General features: G+C 21.6%; 6 protein-coding genes across 6 annotated transcripts; 4 read left to right on the top strand and 2 right to left on the bottom strand. All coding sequences in view use genetic code 6, as the record gives it.

Moving 5' to 3' along the window:
* Nucleotides 1-559: 559 nt before the first annotated feature.
* TTHERM_001217221 (hypothetical protein) lies at nucleotides 560-2,529 on the top strand (the record flags this gene model as incomplete). The annotated part of the gene is made up of 2 exons (XM_012796069.1): nucleotides 560-1,357; nucleotides 2,056-2,529. The coding sequence occupies 2 exons, from the start codon at nucleotides 560-562 to the stop codon at nucleotides 2,527-2,529; spliced, it is 1,272 nt and encodes a 423-aa protein (XP_012651523.1).
* A 400-nt stretch (nucleotides 2,530-2,929) lies between these two features.
* On the bottom strand, nucleotides 2,930-7,228 carry TTHERM_01217220 (hypothetical protein; the record flags this gene model as incomplete). Its single annotated transcript, XM_001009923.2, has 9 exons — nucleotides 2,930-3,643; nucleotides 3,694-4,696; nucleotides 4,749-4,916; nucleotides 4,995-5,079; nucleotides 5,150-5,241; nucleotides 5,389-5,626; nucleotides 5,900-6,103; nucleotides 6,338-6,443; nucleotides 6,716-7,228. The coding sequence occupies 9 exons, from the start codon at nucleotides 7,226-7,228 to the stop codon at nucleotides 2,930-2,932; spliced, it is 3,123 nt and encodes a 1,040-aa protein (XP_001009923.2).
* Nucleotides 7,229-10,371: 3,143 nt separating this feature from the next.
* On the top strand, nucleotides 10,372-13,027 carry TTHERM_01217210 (plasma-membrane choline transporter; the record flags this gene model as incomplete). The annotated part of the gene is made up of 10 exons (XM_001009922.3): nucleotides 10,372-10,702; nucleotides 10,757-10,987; nucleotides 11,039-11,189; nucleotides 11,252-11,380; nucleotides 11,450-11,633; nucleotides 11,699-11,802; nucleotides 11,853-12,068; nucleotides 12,133-12,238; nucleotides 12,295-12,645; nucleotides 12,836-13,027. 10 exons carry the CDS (start codon nucleotides 10,372-10,374, stop codon nucleotides 13,025-13,027), a joined length of 1,995 nt encoding a protein of 664 aa, XP_001009922.3.
* A 420-nt stretch (nucleotides 13,028-13,447) lies between these two features.
* On the bottom strand, nucleotides 13,448-15,064 carry TTHERM_01217200 (poly(A)+ RNA export protein; the record flags this gene model as incomplete). The annotated part of the gene is made up of 2 exons (XM_001009921.3): nucleotides 13,448-14,220; nucleotides 14,719-15,064. 2 exons carry the CDS (start codon nucleotides 15,062-15,064, stop codon nucleotides 13,448-13,450), a joined length of 1,119 nt encoding a protein of 372 aa, XP_001009921.1.
* A 2,464-nt stretch (nucleotides 15,065-17,528) lies between these two features.
* On the top strand, nucleotides 17,529-17,957 carry TTHERM_001217199 (hypothetical protein; the record flags this gene model as incomplete). The annotated part of the gene is made up of 2 exons (XM_012796068.1): nucleotides 17,529-17,611; nucleotides 17,669-17,957. The coding sequence occupies 2 exons, from the start codon at nucleotides 17,529-17,531 to the stop codon at nucleotides 17,955-17,957; spliced, it is 372 nt and encodes a 123-aa protein (XP_012651522.1).
* A 1,403-nt stretch (nucleotides 17,958-19,360) lies between these two features.
* On the top strand, nucleotides 19,361-21,122 carry TTHERM_001217198 (oxalate/formate antiporter protein; the record flags this gene model as incomplete). The annotated part of the gene is made up of 6 exons (XM_012796067.1): nucleotides 19,361-19,392; nucleotides 19,660-19,773; nucleotides 20,024-20,113; nucleotides 20,364-20,453; nucleotides 20,704-20,793; nucleotides 21,044-21,122. The coding sequence occupies 6 exons, from the start codon at nucleotides 19,361-19,363 to the stop codon at nucleotides 21,120-21,122; spliced, it is 495 nt and encodes a 164-aa protein (XP_012651521.1).
* Between the last annotated feature and the right edge of the window lie 33 nt (nucleotides 21,123-21,155).

The raw sequence follows: 21,155 nt of genomic DNA, 5'->3' as shown, positions 1-21,155 counted from the left end.
ACTTAAAAACCAAAAATTTTCTAAAATGGCCTTAATTAATGAGAAATAAAATTAAGGTATCAGAATTATTAAATTTTTTAGAATATTTTTTATAGTATTTTTTCTTATTTTTACAGATTTTTAAAATGAGTTTATAATATTTTTATCAAATAATTATAATAGCTCTTTTAAAAAATTTATAGGTTAGTGAAGGAGATCTTTTATAAGAAGAAAAACTTATTTTGACACAAATTGTGTTTCTAGTTTAATTTTAGATAAATCTTTGAAATATATTTTTAGAATTTAAAAAGAATCATCTAACAAAAGCATTAAAATTTTCAGAATTTGTTTGATTCAAATACCTAAATCAGATTCTTAGATTTATATGAGAAAATTAATTTTTCAGTTTAAACAGACTTTAATGATTTTTACTATTTATTTAGTTATTTATATGTTTAAAAGGTAAAGTTATTATTAATAATTACTAATAACTAACTCTTAACATTTCTTTAGTTGATTTTATTTAGATTATCAAAATTTTAATTAAGAAATAGTTAGATAAATAATTTAGGAAATATAAATGGATTAGACTAACAATAAATTTTTAAAAACTTGCAATAAGCATTCTCAAAACTAAATTACCTTTCTTAAGGTTATTAGTGATTAAAGAGATTCTTCAATATTTTATTGCATAGATTGCGTCAATGAAGATTTAAGCTTTAAAGGAATAGATCATGTATTGATCCCCTAGATTATTTCATAATCTGAAAAAAATATCATTTAAAAATGGCCTCCTGTTATTGATTACTCAATACTAGAAAAATTAGGCAATGAGATATCAAATGAGAATTCTTCAATTTCAGCTATTCAATAAATTAACAATTTTTTTGAAGAGCTAAAAGTTGAAATTACTAAGAAAATTGACTTCTGCTAAAAAAAAATGATCAATTAGGCACTCGATCTACCTTTAGGAAAAGAATAAATCCTCAACAAGTACAAAGAAATTTCACAAATAGAAACTTTAAAATAAATACTAGGCAGCTATTAAGATTAATTTGAAAGTTAGGAAATAAAATTCAGAGCTTTTTTATCTGAAATTATATCCAAAAAAGAAGAGAATACTCAGCAACTTCAAAATCTACTTGAATAGTGCCAGAGAAAAAAATAGTTAATTAACTTTGAATAGTATATGCCTATTAAATAATCAATATATACTTTAATAGATTCAATTAATTTCTTTCCAAACGATCCCAATTAATTTAATTAAAGCAATACCAATCCTCTTAATAATCAAAGACATAGTAACACATAAAAAATAATTGAATTAATTTCTAATAAATCTAATTTTTGTTCTTAAGAATTTTTGGAACAATTGAGAGTAAATCTCTAATATTTTGATGCAATATTTAATTAAATATCTTTTGAGAATATGTTTTAGTAAAATAAATAACCTATTAGATTTTAACAATTAAATAATTAAAAATTTGAACAAATTAATGAATATATTGACCATTTGATAAAGTTGTAAAACGATTAGGTTTATAACTAGTAAATTTAATCTTCATAATTATTAAGCAAAATATTTTAAGTAGTTGATAGCAAAATAAACTTCATAAGGAGAGATGTAAAAATATCATTGAAAGATATTTTTGTTTAAATATATCCTCTCCTAAATAAATTGGGAGTGCAAGAAATTTTCAACAATTAAGAAGAATTCGAATTAGTTAAAAATATATCTGATACAATGTTTTAGGATTTTATAGTACTTTTAAAGAAAAAACAAGAGATAAATATTTAGAATACTTATGACCAAAGTATTTCAAATTTTATTAAACAATAAGTAGAAATCAAATATCCATTATTAAAAAGAAATGAATTTAAAGGGTTCTTCAAAATTTTCCAGTATTTGATATTGTATAAAAAAAAACTAATAAATAAATTGATATTTTAAAAAATTTTGAAATGATTAAAACAAATTTAAATGATGGAAAAAAGAAAATTCAAATAATAAAAAACTTAAACTCAACTTATGAAATATTTATAAATTAATAATAATAATAATTTGGATTATTTAAGAGTGATTATTTAAATTGCATTTCTAGTAATATACTAGAAAAAGACAAAAAATACATTTTGAGAATTCAATTAGAAGTTACCAGTCAAGATGAACATTATTTCTATATTGGTTTGATGTAAAAATCTTAATCAGATTTAATTTAAGGATATTAGCAAAAGCTTTCATGTAGCATTAAAAAAATAAGAGGAGAATTTTAGCATATTAATGGATAGGGAATTGATTAGTATAAGAAAGGAAATAAACTAGTTTATTATGATGATTTTAAATTAATGTTAGAATTACGCGTATGGTTAGGAGGTTACGTATTGTAGATTTTAGACTATCCTAAATATGAGTATTAGTTAGAGCTAGAAGATAAATTCAAAATTAAGTTGACTGAATACGATGATCTTTGTTTATATTTATATTTATTTTCAGAAAACAGAAAATATATTATTAAAGAAGCTTTATAAGTAGAGGAGTTTGATTTTTGAGCAATTTTTATTTAAAACTAAATCTTTATTAAGAAAAAATAATATAATAATTATAAATGCTATTTTTTTTGTATGGTTTAAAAATCTACTTTTTACATCTATTGTATTCTTATAAAATATTTTATTTTATTTTTTTATAAAAAAAAACTTTTCTTATTTGATTATTTGAAGAAAACCCACCACGAAAAAAGTAAATCGGTGGAAATATATTTTGATTACATCAAAAACAATAAATGAATTATAAAAATTAAAAGTAAATAAATTAAATGAACATTAACCAATTTTAGTTTAATAAAAAAGTAAAATATTTAATACAATTTATTTGTTGATAATTTATTTAAAGATATTTAATATAAAACTTAAGCTTTTTTATTTATATAATTTTTGCAAGCATATTTCTTCAGAGACAACTTTTAATGGTTTATTGAGCTTTCAAGCACCTTTCACTGTTAAGATTACACCAATTTTATTTTTTTATAAAATCTTTAAGCGCGTTAAAATCTGATTTCTTCAAAAGATTAATGATTTCACTATTAGAATTGCATTTTTATTAGTTTGAGAATATCATATCTGCCAAAACATTGACTATGCAAAGAGGTGCTGAGTTAGTCAAACCAAAGCATTTCTAAGTATTTTGTTTTGTTTATTCAATATATTCTTTGAATATTTGTTCAGCTTCTATTTTAGTTATAGATAGACCATTTGCCTTCATTACATTAGCATCTTTGTTGTACTTTTTCAAAATGTTATTTATTTCAAATGCATCAATAGACTGAGTTAAAATCTTATTCTGAGGAGTAATTACTCTGATAAATTGATTTCCTTAATTTTCATTAGCTAAAATGTAATCTTTTGTTTCAACACAAGTGCATTTAGCAGAGTTTTATACTGGACCAACCTTTTCATTATATTCCTAGAACATAGAATCAGTTTTATCTATACTTGTATCTTACTCAACTACTTAGATAACTCTAATTTTTTAGACTACGTAAGAACTTAGAGAGTTTGTTAATTAAGAATCACACCTCTTTAAGTACGCATTTTATTCAGTTGAAGCACCGTACAAACTTATTTTCTCAGCTTATGTTATCTACGAATTGTTTACATTCAAAACCTTTTCATATTTAAAATATTAATGAAATTTTTTAAAAAAATTTAATTTACCTCAAAGAAAGCATTTCCTAAATACTTTTGCACAAGCATAGCTCTTTAAACAGCATTTCCATCTAAATCTTTTCCGCACAAATACAAAATAAAGTATTACTTTGTTGTTGTATTCAACGTGTATTTAGAGTTATTAACGAGCTGCTCTATTTCATAAATAGTGTTTTAATTAACATTCTAGCTCTATTAAAAGCAACTTAATGGGGTCTACTTTGTAGAGGTTAGAACTATTTCTTTCAGTGTCTAGACAGTGATTCCTTTAGAGCTATCAGTTGAAGTAAAACCATCTACTAAACTATCTAATTATGAAAGACAATACAGTTGATTACAGCTGAAATTCGGGGTTGGTCTAAATATATAGCTAGAACTGAACAAATTATTATTAATTGCATATTCTGCTAGTGTTTGAGGATTTACATCAGTACCTGTATTAGATATTTAAGCTCCAGATTAAGATAAAAGTATTGAGTAGATAGTCAATAAATCTCCATTTTTACCGATAGTAGATTAAGAAATTTCATTGTCATTACAAGTTTAGTCACTATTTTTGAGGTATTTATAACGGTTTTTGAATTCTTAGAACGTGCATGGCTTTAAATTAGACATCATTTTGACATCTTTCCATTTTGGATCATTGCTTTAATATATTTATGAAAATTCTACAGCATAGTTTTGCTATGAAGTTGGTGGCAAAAACTATTTGCAATTTTACAAATTTCCATATATCTCATTTTGAGAAAGGATATTCGATTATGGTAAAGGATTAGATACAAAGTCACCACATTTTCCATTGTTATCTGGGAATATTTTATTACCAGTAGCACAAGTCAAGCAATTATTTTAAAGAGGTCCAGAGCATTTTTAGCAAGATGGATGACATGGAGAGCAAGTTTTGCGATTATCATTCCAGTAATAAGTTGGCTCGCATTCAATACAAGAAGAATCATCATAGCAATTAATACAATTATTTGTGCATTTATTGCATTATTTTGTTGAAATATTCCTTTTTTTTAATATAAATAATTTATGAAATCCTAATGAATTGAATAAATTACCAATATTATTATTTAGGACATCTGCTACTGGCTTCTTTTTTGATTTAGTCAGCAGCAATTAAATCAGAAGTGTAGCTTTAACTGATTTCGCATTCAATAAAATCATTGCCAGTCAATTTAGGTTAATAATAAAGAGGACATCTATTATAACATCTTTATCTCTCTCCCCTATTTAATTTTATGAGTAAATAAAAAAAAATTAATATTTAAATAATTAAACAATATGAATGAATTATGGTTATTTACTCTTTCACAAAATATTTTAGATCAGGATTGCACTTAATACAAAGATCAGAAGAGTCAATACATTCATCGCATGAAAAATTGCATTCTTTTATTATTTAAAGATGTTATTAATTAGTTAAAGTATGAATAATTAATTAATTAATTTAAGATTTTACCTTTCAAAGTATTAGTTCTAGGATCTATAAATGTCTTAGCTTTGAAAGTTGGTGTTAAATCAAAGTCGTTGAGAGAACATCCTTTTCCTTCTCTAGAAATTCAAAATGTAATTAAATTTTGTTTTTAATGAATACAATTTAAATATTTAAAACAGGTAAAAATAAAACTCGCAAAAAAGCTAAATAAATAAATGAATATAGCATAAAATGAACATTTATTTTAATTAAAAACAAATTACTCTAAAATAAAGCCATCTGAACATTCTTCGCATTAAGAAGGATGAGGACCAGTGCATTGTTAGCAGAATTTAGAACAATCAAGGCATTCCTTGTTTGAATAAAAAGTACCAGGTTAGCATTTTAAACATTCATTATCTACAACATGATATCCCTCAGGGCATTATTCAACGCACATTCCTTAAAGCAAGTAAAAATCCTAATGACATTAGTTACAAAATACCAAATCTTTATTAGAATCTGTTAATAAATCAAGAAAATATATTATTATTGAAAATTAAATTTTGGTAAACTAAATAAATAAATAAAAAATTAAGAGTAAAAATTTAATCAAAAATAGGAAATAATAGATAGATAATTGAATCATTATAATACTTTTCTTAAACAAAAAATTAATTCAGTGCTTAAATGTTTATTTGTTTATTTTTAGTATTTTTAAGTCATCAAAATAAATCTATAATTTGCATTAGTTTAAATTTAATAAAATATCAATTAATTAATTAATTAATTTACCATAATCGCAATTGGAGCAGTTGCTCATAGAACATTGAGTACAAACATTATTTTTCAAAAAATACCCTTCTTTACATGAAACACATTATTCATAGTCATTTGAGCAAACAACACAGTTTTGAACATTACAATTCCAGCATACATTCTCAAACCCGTTTACATCAGTTTATAAAAGCTTGCTTTCAGTCAACTCGTCATAAATTCCTATAAAATATTAATTAATTAGTTCATTAATTTAGAAAAATACAAAAATTCTTTGATAAATTAATTATATTTTTTTTTTGTTCTATTGAAAGTTATTAGATTTGTTAATTAATTTTTGTAAAAAAAATGTAATGGATGAAAATTTTAAGATTGATTGATTTACAGTCAATTATTTTTTTTATTGAAGCAATATTTAAGCTAAAAAATATTTTAAGATTAATTTTATTTTTTTACCAGTTATTTAGAGTTAATCATTAGGATTGTTACAATTCCAAAGAATTTAAAATAATTCAACATACACTTTAGTCCCAGTCCAAAAGTCCGGATCAGTGTTATTACGCTAAATATTAAAATAATAAATTAGTAATTTATTAACTTACTTTTAATTTCACAATTATTAAATTTAAAAATCTGGAATGAATAACAAAAAATAATTAAGAAATTAATTTTAATTTATTTATTTAAATTATTATTTCTTAAATTTGATGAAATAAAAATATTCTATTTTAGTTTTCTTTAGATTTATTTTTTTTAAATTAATTTTTAGCAAAAATAAAATTTTATGAAAAAATGTTAATAGTTTTTTTATTTTTAAAATGATTATTTATTTACATTGATTAGAGTAAATCTTTCTTATAGTTAAGAATTAATTTCTTTTTTTCTTTCATCACATACTGTTCTTCCCATGCAAAATAAGCAATTATCATATGTACCTAATCTTGCTGCAATATTTTTATCTCCACAATTAGATGTTTATTCAGATAATTTTTTGTATAGTATGTATTATGTTAAAGAAACTCGAGCGTATTCAAGCTTTGGTTGAGCTTCATGATTGGTTTCGAAATAGCTATAAATCATATAAACATTCTGCTTTTCCTCACCTATTTTATTGAAATTTTTGATGTAATCCTCAACAGCTTCGTGATAATAATAGCACGTATATGTTTATGAAGCAAAAGTTTTAATTTATTAAAGTAAATTATCTCCATAATTAAGAGAACAATTATCTTAAATTGCATCATTCAGTGTTTCAGCTCTTGATTCTTAGCAAATTAGAAGAATGATCAATGATATGTTAAGTATATTTCTTTCTATTCTCTCTCTAGAAAGATTAAAGAGGGTCATATCCAAGTATTTTTGTTAGTTAAATTCTAGTTTGTTTAAGATTATTTAGCAAATTAGAGAAAAAAAAAGATATTTTTTTATTTTTTTCAAACAGATATTTTTTTTAATATTTATTCTTAATATTTTAAATAAACCAAAGTTGACTTTTAAATTAGTTAAGTACTATGTTAAGAATGAATTTCATCAATTTAATTTATTAAAAAATAATATAGAATAACATAAACGATTTCTACCCTGAATTACTTAAAAAATATAAAATGCTTCTGTATGAGAAAAAGCTGTTTTAAAAACGAAGGCTAATAAAAAAATTTATTTTTAGAAAAATGAGATAAAAAAATAATATTTATTTTTAGAAATAAATATAGAATCAATAAATAAATATATAAATGTATTTATTTATTTATGTTTTAAATTTAAAAGCTCATTTGCAATAGTTAAATTTAAATAAAATATTTATTTAATGCTTAGAGTTTTTAACTTTTAGTTTACAGCAGCCATTTTAATTAGGATTTATGCTAAAAATTTTAGTGTATTCTACAGCTTTTAAGTATTATTTATGTAATTTTTTGATCAATCTTTTTAACCTTAATTTAACTAGTACTGCTTTTTTTCTAGCTATTAATTCACCTATTTTTTGACTGAATTTATTGGTTAATTAAATTTTAGAAAAGATTAAGGCTATTTTAATTCAAGTATTTTTCTTACTTTTAATTCCCTCCCTACTAGACTTAATATGAATTTAAACAAACAAATTATTGATTTTAAAGAGAATAAACTAGGTTTATTGAATTTAGATTACACTCTCTATTATATAATTTTTATTTTTTTATTCTATATAATTTAGATTGTAAGCGTGTGTTTTTTAAAATGAAAATCTAAATATCTAAATATCTATCTATCTATCTATCTGTTTGTTTTTGTAAAAAATGCAATTTTATTACAGATTGTGAGAATAAGTAATAATTGTAAGTTAAATATTTTATACTTACTGGAATCTTTAATTAAGTACTTCTATTTTTAATTATACTGATACTATAAATAGTAAAATTAATTCAAAGTGAAGAGTAAAAATATAAAATAGACATTGATATCAATGTGAATAAGTATGAATAAAGAAAATAATAATATTATAATTCCCAGCTTTGTCATTTCATTTATTAGCTCAAATTTAAGCTCGATTGAGAACAGATGAATTGATTTTATAGAAATACTATTTTATACTATTAATTACAAATATATTAATTGCTTATTATAAGACATATAAATGCTTTCTTTGTGCTTAAAATTTGTGTTATAGAAAAAATTAATTAAAGTAAAAATATAAAATAGACATTATATTAATGTGAATAAGTGTATGTAATAAATAGTGATAAATAAAGAAAAAATAATATTATAATTCACAGCTTTGTCATTTATTAGCTCAAATTTAAGTTTGATTAAGAACAGGTGTATTAATTTTATAGAAATACCATTTTATATTATTAATTACAAATATATTAACTGCTTCTTTTTAAGGCATATAAATAAATGCTCTGTGCTTAAATTTCATGTAATAGAAAAATATTAATTAATCTCAAATGCTTTTAATGATTGTAAATTAATTTTTATGAATTATTTCTAACTTTATAGCGTCTCAATATTTATTTAATTTTAATATTTTTATGATTGTCAGTCAGTCCTATTGTTTTAAAACAAATTTACTTTTTAAAATATTTAAAATTTAATAATTTAAAATAAAAATATAATTTTTAATTACAAAAATAGTAAAATATCATGCTTTTTATTATATTTGAGATATTAATAATTAAAAATAATAATAGTAAATAAATAAATAAATAAATAATCTCAAATAGTTTAAATTATGTTTATCATGGTGAGTGAAAAACTCTTCTTATTAATTGGTTTTTACTTTTAAAGTATATTTAATTATTTAGTGAGGAAGAAATTTAAAAATATTTTTTAACACCCAAAAAATGAATCAGCAAAGACAGAAGGATTAAGTTAATAATATTTAAAGAAAAATAATTAATTATTAATGTTGTTAATTTAAATAAATTTAATTCATAAAGTTAGTGATATTTTTTAATTTTTAAAAACAATTAAAAAATATTTTAATAAAATTTATTTTAATTATTTTTATTAAAGTAAATTTAAGATTAAATTCTAAAGAAAAATAATAAACTTTGATTAAAATTACTATAATCCTATTGCAATTAATTAAAGGTAAATTTATATAATTCTCTATGTAAAATAAATATTCTTATCCATGATAAATATGGATTAAGTATTATCTTAATAATAATTATCATAAAAATATCTTTATTAAATAATTAAATTATTTTTAATTTAGCTATTTTTTTCACAATATTTTTATAACGATTCTAAAATAATTTATTGATTTTTAAATAATTTTTAAAGTCCTATTTAAAATAAATAAAAAATATAACATTAAAAAAATTTTATCTGTATCTTCTGTAAAAATGAATTTCAAATGATAAATTTACTGAAAAAAATCAAGATTAATAAAGAAACTTATAATATAAATAATTAGTTTATTTTCAATTAAAGATTCATTTGCTCTTTAAAAATAAAATAAAGCGAAGAATTTTTAAGGGATTCTTATTATAATAAATAACTTCAGAACTAATTTTATTTATTAGTTGCTTAAATGGGAATAAACAAATAGAATATTCATTTATCAATTTGCATGTTAATTAATAAATTTTTAGATTCTATCTACTAAATAGATCAAAAAATAATTAAAAAGAAGCTATGATGAATGAAAATCTTTTGTAAATTAATAAATTTATCATTTATTTATTAATTAATAACAAAATATAATTTTAAAAGACTTTGAAAGCATAACAAATAAGTAAATTGATCATTTTTTTTTTGTGATTTAAATTCCGCAAACAAACAATCAAACAAAGCATGCTGATAGAAGAAACTGACAAATGAATAAAAATAGAAATTAGCGAATTATTGAATATAAAATCAATAAATTTTTGAATTTTGAAAAGTTATTAAATAAATTAAACATAAATAGAAAGATAGATCAATTACTTTAAATTAAGATAAATAGATAGATAGATAGATTTCAAGCGATTTAATTATAAAAGTAGTGAATAGGATAGATTCAATTAATGGATTAGTATTAAAGCAGGATTGATTTATCAGGGTACAACTAGCAAAATTAGTAGTAATAGCAATCAATTGCTTATGAATTTCCTATTGGCAAAGAAGGCAAAAAAAAGGATTTTATTGCAGGAAGCCCTATAAAACATGATGATAATGACTTAGGAGAACCTTCTCCAGTTTATTTAAAAAATGGTACAAGGAGTGATAGAAAATGCAGGGATTTTATCTGTTTAGTGATATTTTTGTTCTTTATTTTCTATTACGTACTAGTTTTCTTTGAAATGCTGTCAGCAGATTTTTAATTCGAAAGAATATCTGTGCCATATGATCCAGATCGTAAATAATTTAAGATAAAAAATGTCAATCAAATAATTTAAAAATAAACAATAGATAGACCATGTGGCCATAAAGAATACAAAGAACATAAATATTTATTTTTTGCTACTCCAGATTCCAATTATCTTTATAGAACTGTGTGCGTTAAAGAATGTCCTAAGAAATTGCCTCAAGATTTGACAGGTTATTCTCTAGAATGTCTTCCCAACTCAGTTATTCCTAAATGCGAATATAGTCCTACAAAAGACCCAAATTAACAGTTTCTAATTTACGAAACAACAGAATGTAATTTAAAATATAATAAGCTATGAAAAAACAATATTAAATTATTAACAGACTACAACAGCATTTGTTTACCAGTAGATAAGCATTATTTTGAAGAAATTAGTCCTGCACTTTCAATCAATAGAGTTTATGCTGAAGTAGGAAATATCATAAAAATATTGCATATAATTATATTAGCAGCATTCTTAAGTTTTGTCTTTGGGTAAAAACAAACTATTTATAAGGTTCAAACCATAATTATTAATATCAAATATTTTAATAAAGATTAATATTCTTCGGATTTTTAGGCTAGTGCGGTGATTTATTGACTTGGGTTTTCATATTTAGTTTTGTTTTGTTTATGGCTCTGCTTGGAAGTGTATTATTTTTAAGAGGATCTGGTAGCTATATTCCGTAATGATAGCAATTTAAATAAAAAAATAAAATCTAATAAATAAATAAAATAATTATTAAATAAATTAGAATCATAGAAAATCCTGAAAATTAAGATGAACTTGTATACATTGAGAAAAGAATAAGTGAATTGAGAAATTTTGAACCATATTTCTATGTTACTGCTTTTATATGTTGGATATCAAGCTTTACTATTCTTGGTTTAGTTATTTACTACCATAGAAAAATTAAAATAATTGCATCATAATTAAAAGTAAATCTTTAATTTTTCAAAACTGCAAATATTGAGAATGAAAAAAACATTTAAATTTTAATTAGATATCAGCTCATTTCATATTACAGAACCAGCTCATTCTGATAGTTCCTTTTGTTTTGTTTGTCATTCTATTGAGTTTTTTCATATTTTGGGTCTATCTTAACATGTAAAAATATATTTGAGTAATAATTTCAACTGATTTTACTTTGAAAACAGATAAATTGTTGGAACAGGAGTAGTTAAATCTACTTAGAATAGAATGCCATTTGACCAGTTTGAAATTACTAAAGGATAAATATTGAAGCTATTAATTAATTTAATATTTATATTGATTTTTAGAGGATTCTTGGTTGGATGTAGTGATTTCTTGATTACTTCAGCTTGCAGTTTATGGTATTACAAAAAGGAAAAAGATAACATAAATACACTCAAGTAAATAAATAAATATAATAGTAGCACTTAATCATTTTAATTGAATATTAAATTAATTAATTAGGATTAGTTTAGAGAGATTATTTAAGTATCATCTTGGATCTATTGTTTTTTTAGGAACTGTAAGTACTTTGTTGGACTATCCTATCAGAATATCCAATTTGATTTGTGTAATTAATTGGTTTTCAGTAAATGTATAAAGCAAATATAATATATATTCAAATAGGATTACTTGACAAATATAAAAAGAAAAGACAAAAATGACTGTTCGTATTATGCAGCCTCTATAACACTCTGCGGATGCTTATGCTTTGATAAATTCTTGAGATATATGAATAGATATGCTCTAATCTTTATATCTCTTGCTGGTGATAGCTATTATGATTCTTCTAAGCAATCTTATTATCTCCTAAAAAGACATAATAGAAGATTTAAACTTGTCCGTAACTTAGGAGGAACTTTCTTTACCATTTCTAAACTCTTTTTAGCTTTACTTAGTTCTTTAATATGCTATTTTGTAGTTATTTCTCTGCCTCAATATTATTAAAAAGTTTCAGATTTACTCTCTCCAACATTAGTAATTTATTTTTAAATATTTATCACTTCAACTTTATAAACTTTGTTTCCATTTTTGTCATTATAAATTCAAATTCTTAAATATTTTTAACAAAAATTTAAAACTTTAATAATAATTGAGTACAATGCTTAAAAAAGAAATGATTACATTATAAGAAAAACATTAAATTTTTTATAAAAAATAAAAATAGGCATTTTTCATTTTATCTTATACTACGGCTTCATTCTTTATTGATGTTTATTCAGAAACATCTACTTCACTAATTTTGATCTCATATATTGATGAGGAAGTTGAGAAGTACCACTATGGAAAAGAAGATGTATACAATTGTCCTCACATAATCAGAGGTTACTTAAATAGCATAAGAAATGCTAGAGTTTGAAATATATTAAATAAACTAAAAACAAACAAATAATTTCTTAAACAAGAATTAAATTAATTACTTTCAATTGCTTTATTATTTATATTACATTTTCCATATGTTTAACTATTATTTTTTCATTTAGATAGTATTTCAATTATCTTTTTTTTATTAAACAAGAGTCAAATTTCTTTATTATTTAAGGCTAAACAGTAATAAACAAGTAAGCACACACTAGTTCTTTTTATTCTAATTTTAAATCATAATAAAGAAGTTTCTTTTCAATAAAGAAAAACACATTAAAAAAATTTTTTTTTTTGATTGACTAAGAAAAGATAAAAACAAATGAATGAATGAACATAAAAAGAATTTTATAAAAAATACATAGTAATTATTTAAAACCATTAAAAATAAATAGTTATTATTTATTGATCATTTTAATCAATTTTTCCTAAATCTTAATTCATCGTCATTTATAATGTGAACACAGATTTTAGGCTTTTCGAATGAGTTAGAGTGTTCGTATCCCATATGCCAATCATAACCAAGAGAATATGCAAGGAATTGTCCGGTTGAAGAGACGTTGCAAGCACTAATAGGTTGTTTGTTGAAGGCAAAGGATTTAATCTTATTTTTGTGCTCGAAATCCCAGAAATACATATTGCCATCTGAGCCACAGGTCAATAAAAATTAATCTTGACGAGGGTTAAAGCAAATAGAGTTTACTGGATATAATATTTGGTTTACAACGTTGTTTTGCTTTTCTTCATTTTTATGACATTTGAAGGTCATAATGTTATCGATCTTATATCCTGCAACATTATTTTAGTTTTAGGGAGTAAGTTTGCCAAGATTTGCTCTTCCATCAATAGAGCCAAGACCAAAACCATTACCTTTGCACATAATTTTAATGCTATTTATTTAACTTCCCTTTCCAAGAGGAGAATCTATGTAATTAATTTAATGAGGACTAAGATTTTAGAAATTTGATTACAAATTGATAAAAGTAATCACTTCGCCCTACAAGCCTAATGCCAAAATTGGGAATAAGCAATCAGCAGCGAAAATTTTTCCCTTCAATTATATTTTAGCCAAAGGATTATTAGGATTTTATTCTGACCAGAAGCAAACAGTAGTGTCAAAAGAACAAGTAATTACAGCTCCATTTAATTATTAGACGTAGAAAATAGATCTAATACCTGCTTAATGTTGTCCTATATTATTTTATATAAAATTGAATATTAATTAACACATTAAAGCTAAAATAAAATATTTATTAATTGAATATCTCTATCTCATTTTTCACCATTTAAACTTACTTTAACAACCTTAATTTGTTTTTTGTTTTTTTTCATTAACTTTATTCTGTGATAAATCAATCTTATTAATCTTTCATATGAAGTAAAAGCTCAAATTTCATTTTAACGCATTTATTTTACTTTTATTTTTCTTCATTTATTGTATTAATTATTCTGAGTTGAAGAGGTGTAATATGCTTAGTTATGATATTAATTTTATTTCATCAGTTAGATTATAAAGAAAGAAAACTCACTAAAATTAGCGATGTTCTTTATCTAAATTAAATAATCTATATTGCAATTTTAATATGATTGAATTATCTTTAATTTAGTTTTTCATTTTTTAATAGAGTTAGGCTTGATGGATTAAAGATTTGATCATAATTATTCAAAAAAATAAAGTTAATGTATTACCTATTTTAGCACTTTATCCATTACTTAAATTAAAGAGTACAACTGAATTATCACCACAACCTGCATAGATAGCTTATCCATCACCTCTCCATGCAATGCAGGTAATAGGCTCGTTGTATTGCATCTAACTAACTTATTAGAATTATCCAACTATTTAGTTGAAATTTTGTTAGACTGCGATTTAATAAATGTGAATCTTGCCATCCCAAGTCGAACAAGCAAACATTTAGGGATTTTAAGGATTGAATTGAATGTCAGATACAGTGTCTTAAGGCAAGTGCTAGGGATTGTTAATTTGAATATCTTGCAAAGAGGCATCCTATTATTATTGCTAAGGCTAGTTCATGATTTGGATAAATTAATACTTATTTGCTCACTAATATTTACTTTTGTTATATTTTATTAACAATAGTTTGTTTGTTTGTTTGCTTTTTTAATTAGAATCTAAACAATTTAATTGAGATATTACTTTTATATTGCTATTTGCTTCTAAATATAAATAAATAAATAGATTTTAATACACGCCAAAATAAAGCAAAATAAATAAATAAATAATCTTTACTAGATGCACATATTTATGAATAAGCATAGATATATATATCTTCCTTTTTTTATTTGGCTTTCACTCCAAATCCATAGTCACTTTCTTTATATTAACTTCCAAAAATTAAATTCCTTTTAAGTGAATAATTTGATATAGATGCGCATATTGAAATAATTCAAATCTTATTTAATGCATTATTTTTTTCATTCTAATACTTAGTAGAATATCTTTTTTGTAGTAGACCGACCGTAACCAAAATTTCAATTAAAGGAGACATTAAAATATCTTTAATTATTTAATGTCTGTCTGTCTCTACCAAATATTCATTCATTTTCATAAATCAATCAAAACATAGCCAATTAAAAAGGATCTCTAAAAATTATTTTCAATTTTATTTTTTTATTGAGTAAATTATTCTTTTAATGGATATTTTCATGCTATTTTAATTTTATTATTTTAAAATCTATTTAAATAAGAAAGATTTCAAATTTCAGCCTTCTTAAAGTCATCCCTAATTGTACTTTATTTGAAATTAGAATTCAAAATTATAGCATTTTTAAGTATTAAGTTCTAATGAATGTGGAAAAATAAGCTTTATATTTATTATGATATTTTTTTAAATCTATATTCATTTTTGAATGAAAAAAAATTATTATTTTACAATAATTTTATTTAACTTTTTATTATAAAATATTTGTTATCATTTTTTAATATTAATATTTAATTATCAGATTTTAAATTTGAAATATATAATAGATTTTTATTTTATTATATAATATGCTTAATTATTTTAAAATAAAATATTAATAATTTATTAGGCGTTTAGCTATAATAAATTTACTAAGAGTCAAACTAATTCATATCTTCCACTTAAATAATATGTATTTTATTTAAGGTTTTTGAACTAAGTTTAAAAAGATAGTAAGAGGTTATTCAGAGTTTCTCAAACAAAAGCTTTAGAAATTAAACCTTTCGGCTTTGATTCGAGTATTTAATTAGGAATTTCTTTTTTATTAGTTGAAAAAGTAAAAGAGTTAATGGAGTGTTTCTAAAAGACTTTTTAAAATAAAATCATAATCAGTCAAAGCTTATATCGAAGTAAGTAATTCAAATGAAGCTAGGAAATTTTACAATAAAGTTTTATAAGTTCACCAGAAACAATTTGAATCTTTTATTTTCTTCTTATTTTAAAATTAGAAACTGTATAACAACTTCGACAAAACAAATGAATATAATATTTATTCTAACATCTATTGAAGAATCATTTATGATTTTATCAAAATGGATGAAGAAGTCAAAAAATTTAATCAAAAGCTTTAGAATTCAAACCAAAATTATTTTAAGCATTCTTTTATTAGAAGTGGGATCAATGAATGAAAATATTGAAAAAGAAGCTGTAACCTTTTTATTGAAAGTTTATGATATTTTTTCAAATTATTTTCAAATAAATAAATTAGTAGGATTATTTCATTTATAAAATGGAAAATAATATTAGGCAAAATAAATGCTATTTTTAGTATTTCTTATTAAATCAACCCTCAAGATTATAAATAATAAAATGATATTCTTATATAACTTTAGTTAAGCTGAAACTTCAAAGCAAAATTATTAACATTTATACTTTTTATCTATTTGTTTCAATTTTTTTATTTGTTAAAATTATTTTTTTTAAGTTTTAACTGAAATCATATTAAGAAAAAAGAAGTGTATCAATTTTTAAAATTCTTATTTTTTCTAAAAAATATTTTTCGTACCCAATCTCTAACTAAATATTTATTCTTCATTTTCTTTATTAAAAATATATAATAAAATCCTTTTTAATACATTAGATTAGATAAATCAATCAATCAATCATATTGTTAATTAAAATATAAGAAAAATAGTCAATTACTTTAAAATAGATGGCGAAATAAAAAATATATCAACCAAAAGCTCTTTGTTGATTAATCAAAAAGATTATATTGAAAACATTTTAGCAGATCAATCATCTCAAGTACTACTTATTTCGAATTTAGAAGATAGGTGCATATATGCGATTAAGGGAAATTAAGCTTAAATAAATGATGATTGTGCTTTTGCAATAAATATGGACTAATATCAACTTTAAAAATCATTTTTGGAGTTATTGTTTTTACCCTTTTACAGAAAAGTAAAAAAAAAATAAATAACACTTACTTTAGCTAAAGATTTAGCAAAAATTTAGAATGCGAATTGAGTAATAACCTAACAAAATTCGAAAATTCTTCCTTTTTTTGTCTGAAAAAGTATGTTTAAGTTTAGAAAAACTATGTTTTCAACCTCTTGCAAAAATGGAAAAAAGGAGTAGCAATCTCACAATTTGAATTTAAGGTAAATACTGTTTATGGTTTTATATTATGATTAATTCTAAATTTAATAAAAAAATAGGCTTAAGCAAGTTTAAAATCTCTATTATTTCCTAAATAAGCCATTTTTATTGCTGAGAAATAAATAAATAGATGAAGAATATATATCTACCATTATTATAGAAAAAAAGCAAGCAAAGATAAATTATTTTATTTATTTTAGTTGGCTTTACAAAATAAAGCTTAATCATATAAAATATTTAAAAGATTTTAATAAAATAACTCTAAAAATATTCTTTCTAGCTTCATTTTAACATGCTTAGATACTTAAAAAAGCCTTCCTCAGAATTATAGTTAAAATCCAAGTTTGAAAAAAGTTGAAAAAGGTGTTGAGATATCAGCGAAAAAGAATTTCCATAAAAAATAATGTTAATAATATAATTCTAAGTAATTAATGCATATATATATTTATGCTTTTAAACATTATTTAGAAGTTTTTATTAATCATATTTACTGCTTTTTAAAAATAAAATAAAGTTTCATTCATTCGTATGATTCTTTTTAATATAATTAGTGAAATTTAATATTCTATTTATTTTCCCCCCCTCATTTACTATTAATAATTTAAAATAAAAATAAATTAAATTATTTATTAATTATAATTATATTATAATACATATATATATATATATATATATATTAAATTTTTTAATAAATAAATAAAAAAATATATTTCATAAAAAGTGGAATACAAACCATGAAATTTTTGTATGGCATCTTGCTATATTAGAAATATTATAAATATTCCCAAAATTACAAAACTAAAACAGAAAAATCTACTTATAAACGTTATTCTTATAAAATTTAAGAACATTAACAACTAGAATTTTTTCAAATAGGACTAAATAAATAACTGACCATCTCTAATTCTTACTATATATATTTTTAAGCGTTTGTTTTAAATACAAATATTAAGTTTAAATAGTGAATGTTAAATTAATTTTTCTGTGATATCTCTTCATAAAACCAAATTATAAATTTATATTTGATAATTAATTCATTATTATATTTATTTGTTCTTTTTATCCATTTATAATTAATTAATTAATTAATTAATTAATCAAATTTAATAAATTGCTATTCAATATTTTTGAAAAATAAATAAATGATATAATAGATTAAAAAATATTACGAATTAGAAGAAGTAATTATTAATTTTTATATTAATATCCTTTAAATTTATTTTAATTTATAAAAAAAGTTTTTAAGGTCTTCACATTTACCTCATTAGATTCTACATATTGATCTCAAGTATATTTAATTAAAAGATATTATTTTTATTATTATTAATATTTTTTGTATATTTAATTTTCAATTTATTTAAATAAATAATTTTTATTATAGAAATTATCATTATTATTTAATGATTTTTATTAAAACAAAAATTTTTTAGCTATTATTTTAACTTAATTTTCATTTAAATTTTTAATTAATTATTTATTATTCATTTTGTATTATTTGATACTTTTTCTTCATTTTTTGCTATTAAAATTTACACTTAATAAAAGCAGTTTATTTGATTTGCATTTTAATATTTTTAATTATAAAAGTTAATTTAAAACATTAAAGCTCTTTTAATTTATTTGATTTGTTTACCTTTTTCTTTTTATTATAATTTCTTATTTTTTGATTCTTTGTTAATTTTATTTATTATTAATTAATCTTATTATTTCATTTTTTTTTTTTCATTTTTCCCTCCTAATTAACGAGCGAAATGCCGCCTTTTTAATTTATAAAAGGCGAAATGTAATATATCTTAATAACTTGATATAAAGCTAAATTAGCTTAAATTAGCTTTACTTTTGAGTTAATTGAAAGCTTTGAATTCAGAAAATGTCAAATTTGAAATTATATATACCCACATATTCTTATAACATATCATTTTTTTTAAAAAATATAAATTTTGATTAATAATAATACTTTCCCGAATAAATGTAGCCTATTGAACATGAGAACCCCCCCCCCTTTTTTTTTTCTTATTTTATTTTATTTTATTTTATTTTTTTTTTATAGTGATTCTTACAATTTTAGAATAGGACCATTGAAAATTGGTGATGAAGGTGCATCAGGCTTAGGTTCAGCTTTAGCAAAATGCATTAATCTCTCAAATTTGACACTTGACCTTGGGTAAAAACAGTTTATTTGTTTTGGATTGTGATATTTTTAATTATAAAAACTAATTAAAAACAATAAAGCTCTTTTTTCTTTTTCTTTTTATCTTGCTTGCTGTTTTGTTTTTTCTTTTTTAATTAAGCTCATCATTTATTTTATTCATTTGCTTTTATTATTAATTAATTTTATTATTTCATATTTTTTCTTCATTTTTTCATTCTAATTAACTATTTAATGATATATTTTTTCTTCAATATTTAAAAAGGTCTAATTAAATTGGTGCAATGGGTGCATCAGGCTTAGGTTCAGCTTTAGCAAAATGCATTAATCTCTCAAATTTGACACTTGACCTTGGGTAAAAACAGTTTATTTGTTTTGGATTGTGATATTTTTAATTATAAAAACTAATTAAAAACAATAAAGCTCTTTTTTCTTTTTCTTTTTATCGTGCTTGCTGTTTTGTTTTTTCTTTGTTAATTAAGCTCATCATTTATTTTATTCATTTGCTTTTATTATTAATTAATTTTATTATTTCATATTTTTTCTTCATTTTTTCCTTCTAATTAACTATTTAATGATATATTTTTTCTTCAATATTTAAAAAGGTCTAATTATATTGGTGAGGAAGGTGCATCAGGCTTAGGTTCAGCTTTAGCAAAATGCATTAATCTCTCAAATTTGACACTTAACCTTGGGTAAAAACAGTTTATTTGTTTTGGATTGTGATATTTTTAATTATAAAAACTAATTAAAAACAATAAAGCTCTTTTTTCTTTTTCTTTTTATCGTGCTTGCTGTTTTGTTTTTTCTTTGTTAATTAAGCTCATCATTTATTTTATTCATTTGCTTTTATTATTAATTAATTTTATTATTTCATATTTTTTCTTCATTTTTTCCTTCTAATTAACTATTTAATGATATATTTTTTCTTCAATATTTAAAAAGTGAAAATGAAATTGGTGATGAAGGTGCATCAGGCTTAGGTTCAGCTTTAGCAAAATGCATTAATCTCTCAAATTTGGCACTTAACCTTGGGTAAAAACAGTTTATTTGTTTTGGATTGTGATATTTTTAATTATAAAAACTAATTAAAAACAATAAAGCTCTTTTTTCTTTTTCTTTTTATCGTGCTTGCTGTTTTGTTTTTTCTTTGTTAATTAAGCTCATCATTTATTTTATTCATTTGCTTTTATTATTAATTAATTTTATTATTTCATATTTTTTCTTCATTTTTTCCTTCTAATTAACTATTTAATGATATATTTTTTCTTCAATATTTAAAAAGGTCTAATTAAATTGGTGATGAAGGTGCATCAGGCTTAGGTTCAGCTTTAGCAATAATGCATTAATCTCTCATAATTTGACACTTTACCTTTAGTAAAAACCAGTTTATTGTT

This window comes from Tetrahymena thermophila (assembly GCF_000189635.1).
Source record: "Tetrahymena thermophila SB210 genomic scaffold scf_8254775, whole genome shotgun sequence".
Lineage (NCBI taxonomy): Eukaryota > Ciliophora > Oligohymenophorea > Hymenostomatida > Tetrahymenidae > Tetrahymena > Tetrahymena thermophila.
Note: the sequence above shows the minus strand (reverse complement) of the source record. Positions and strands in the feature narration are given on the sequence as shown.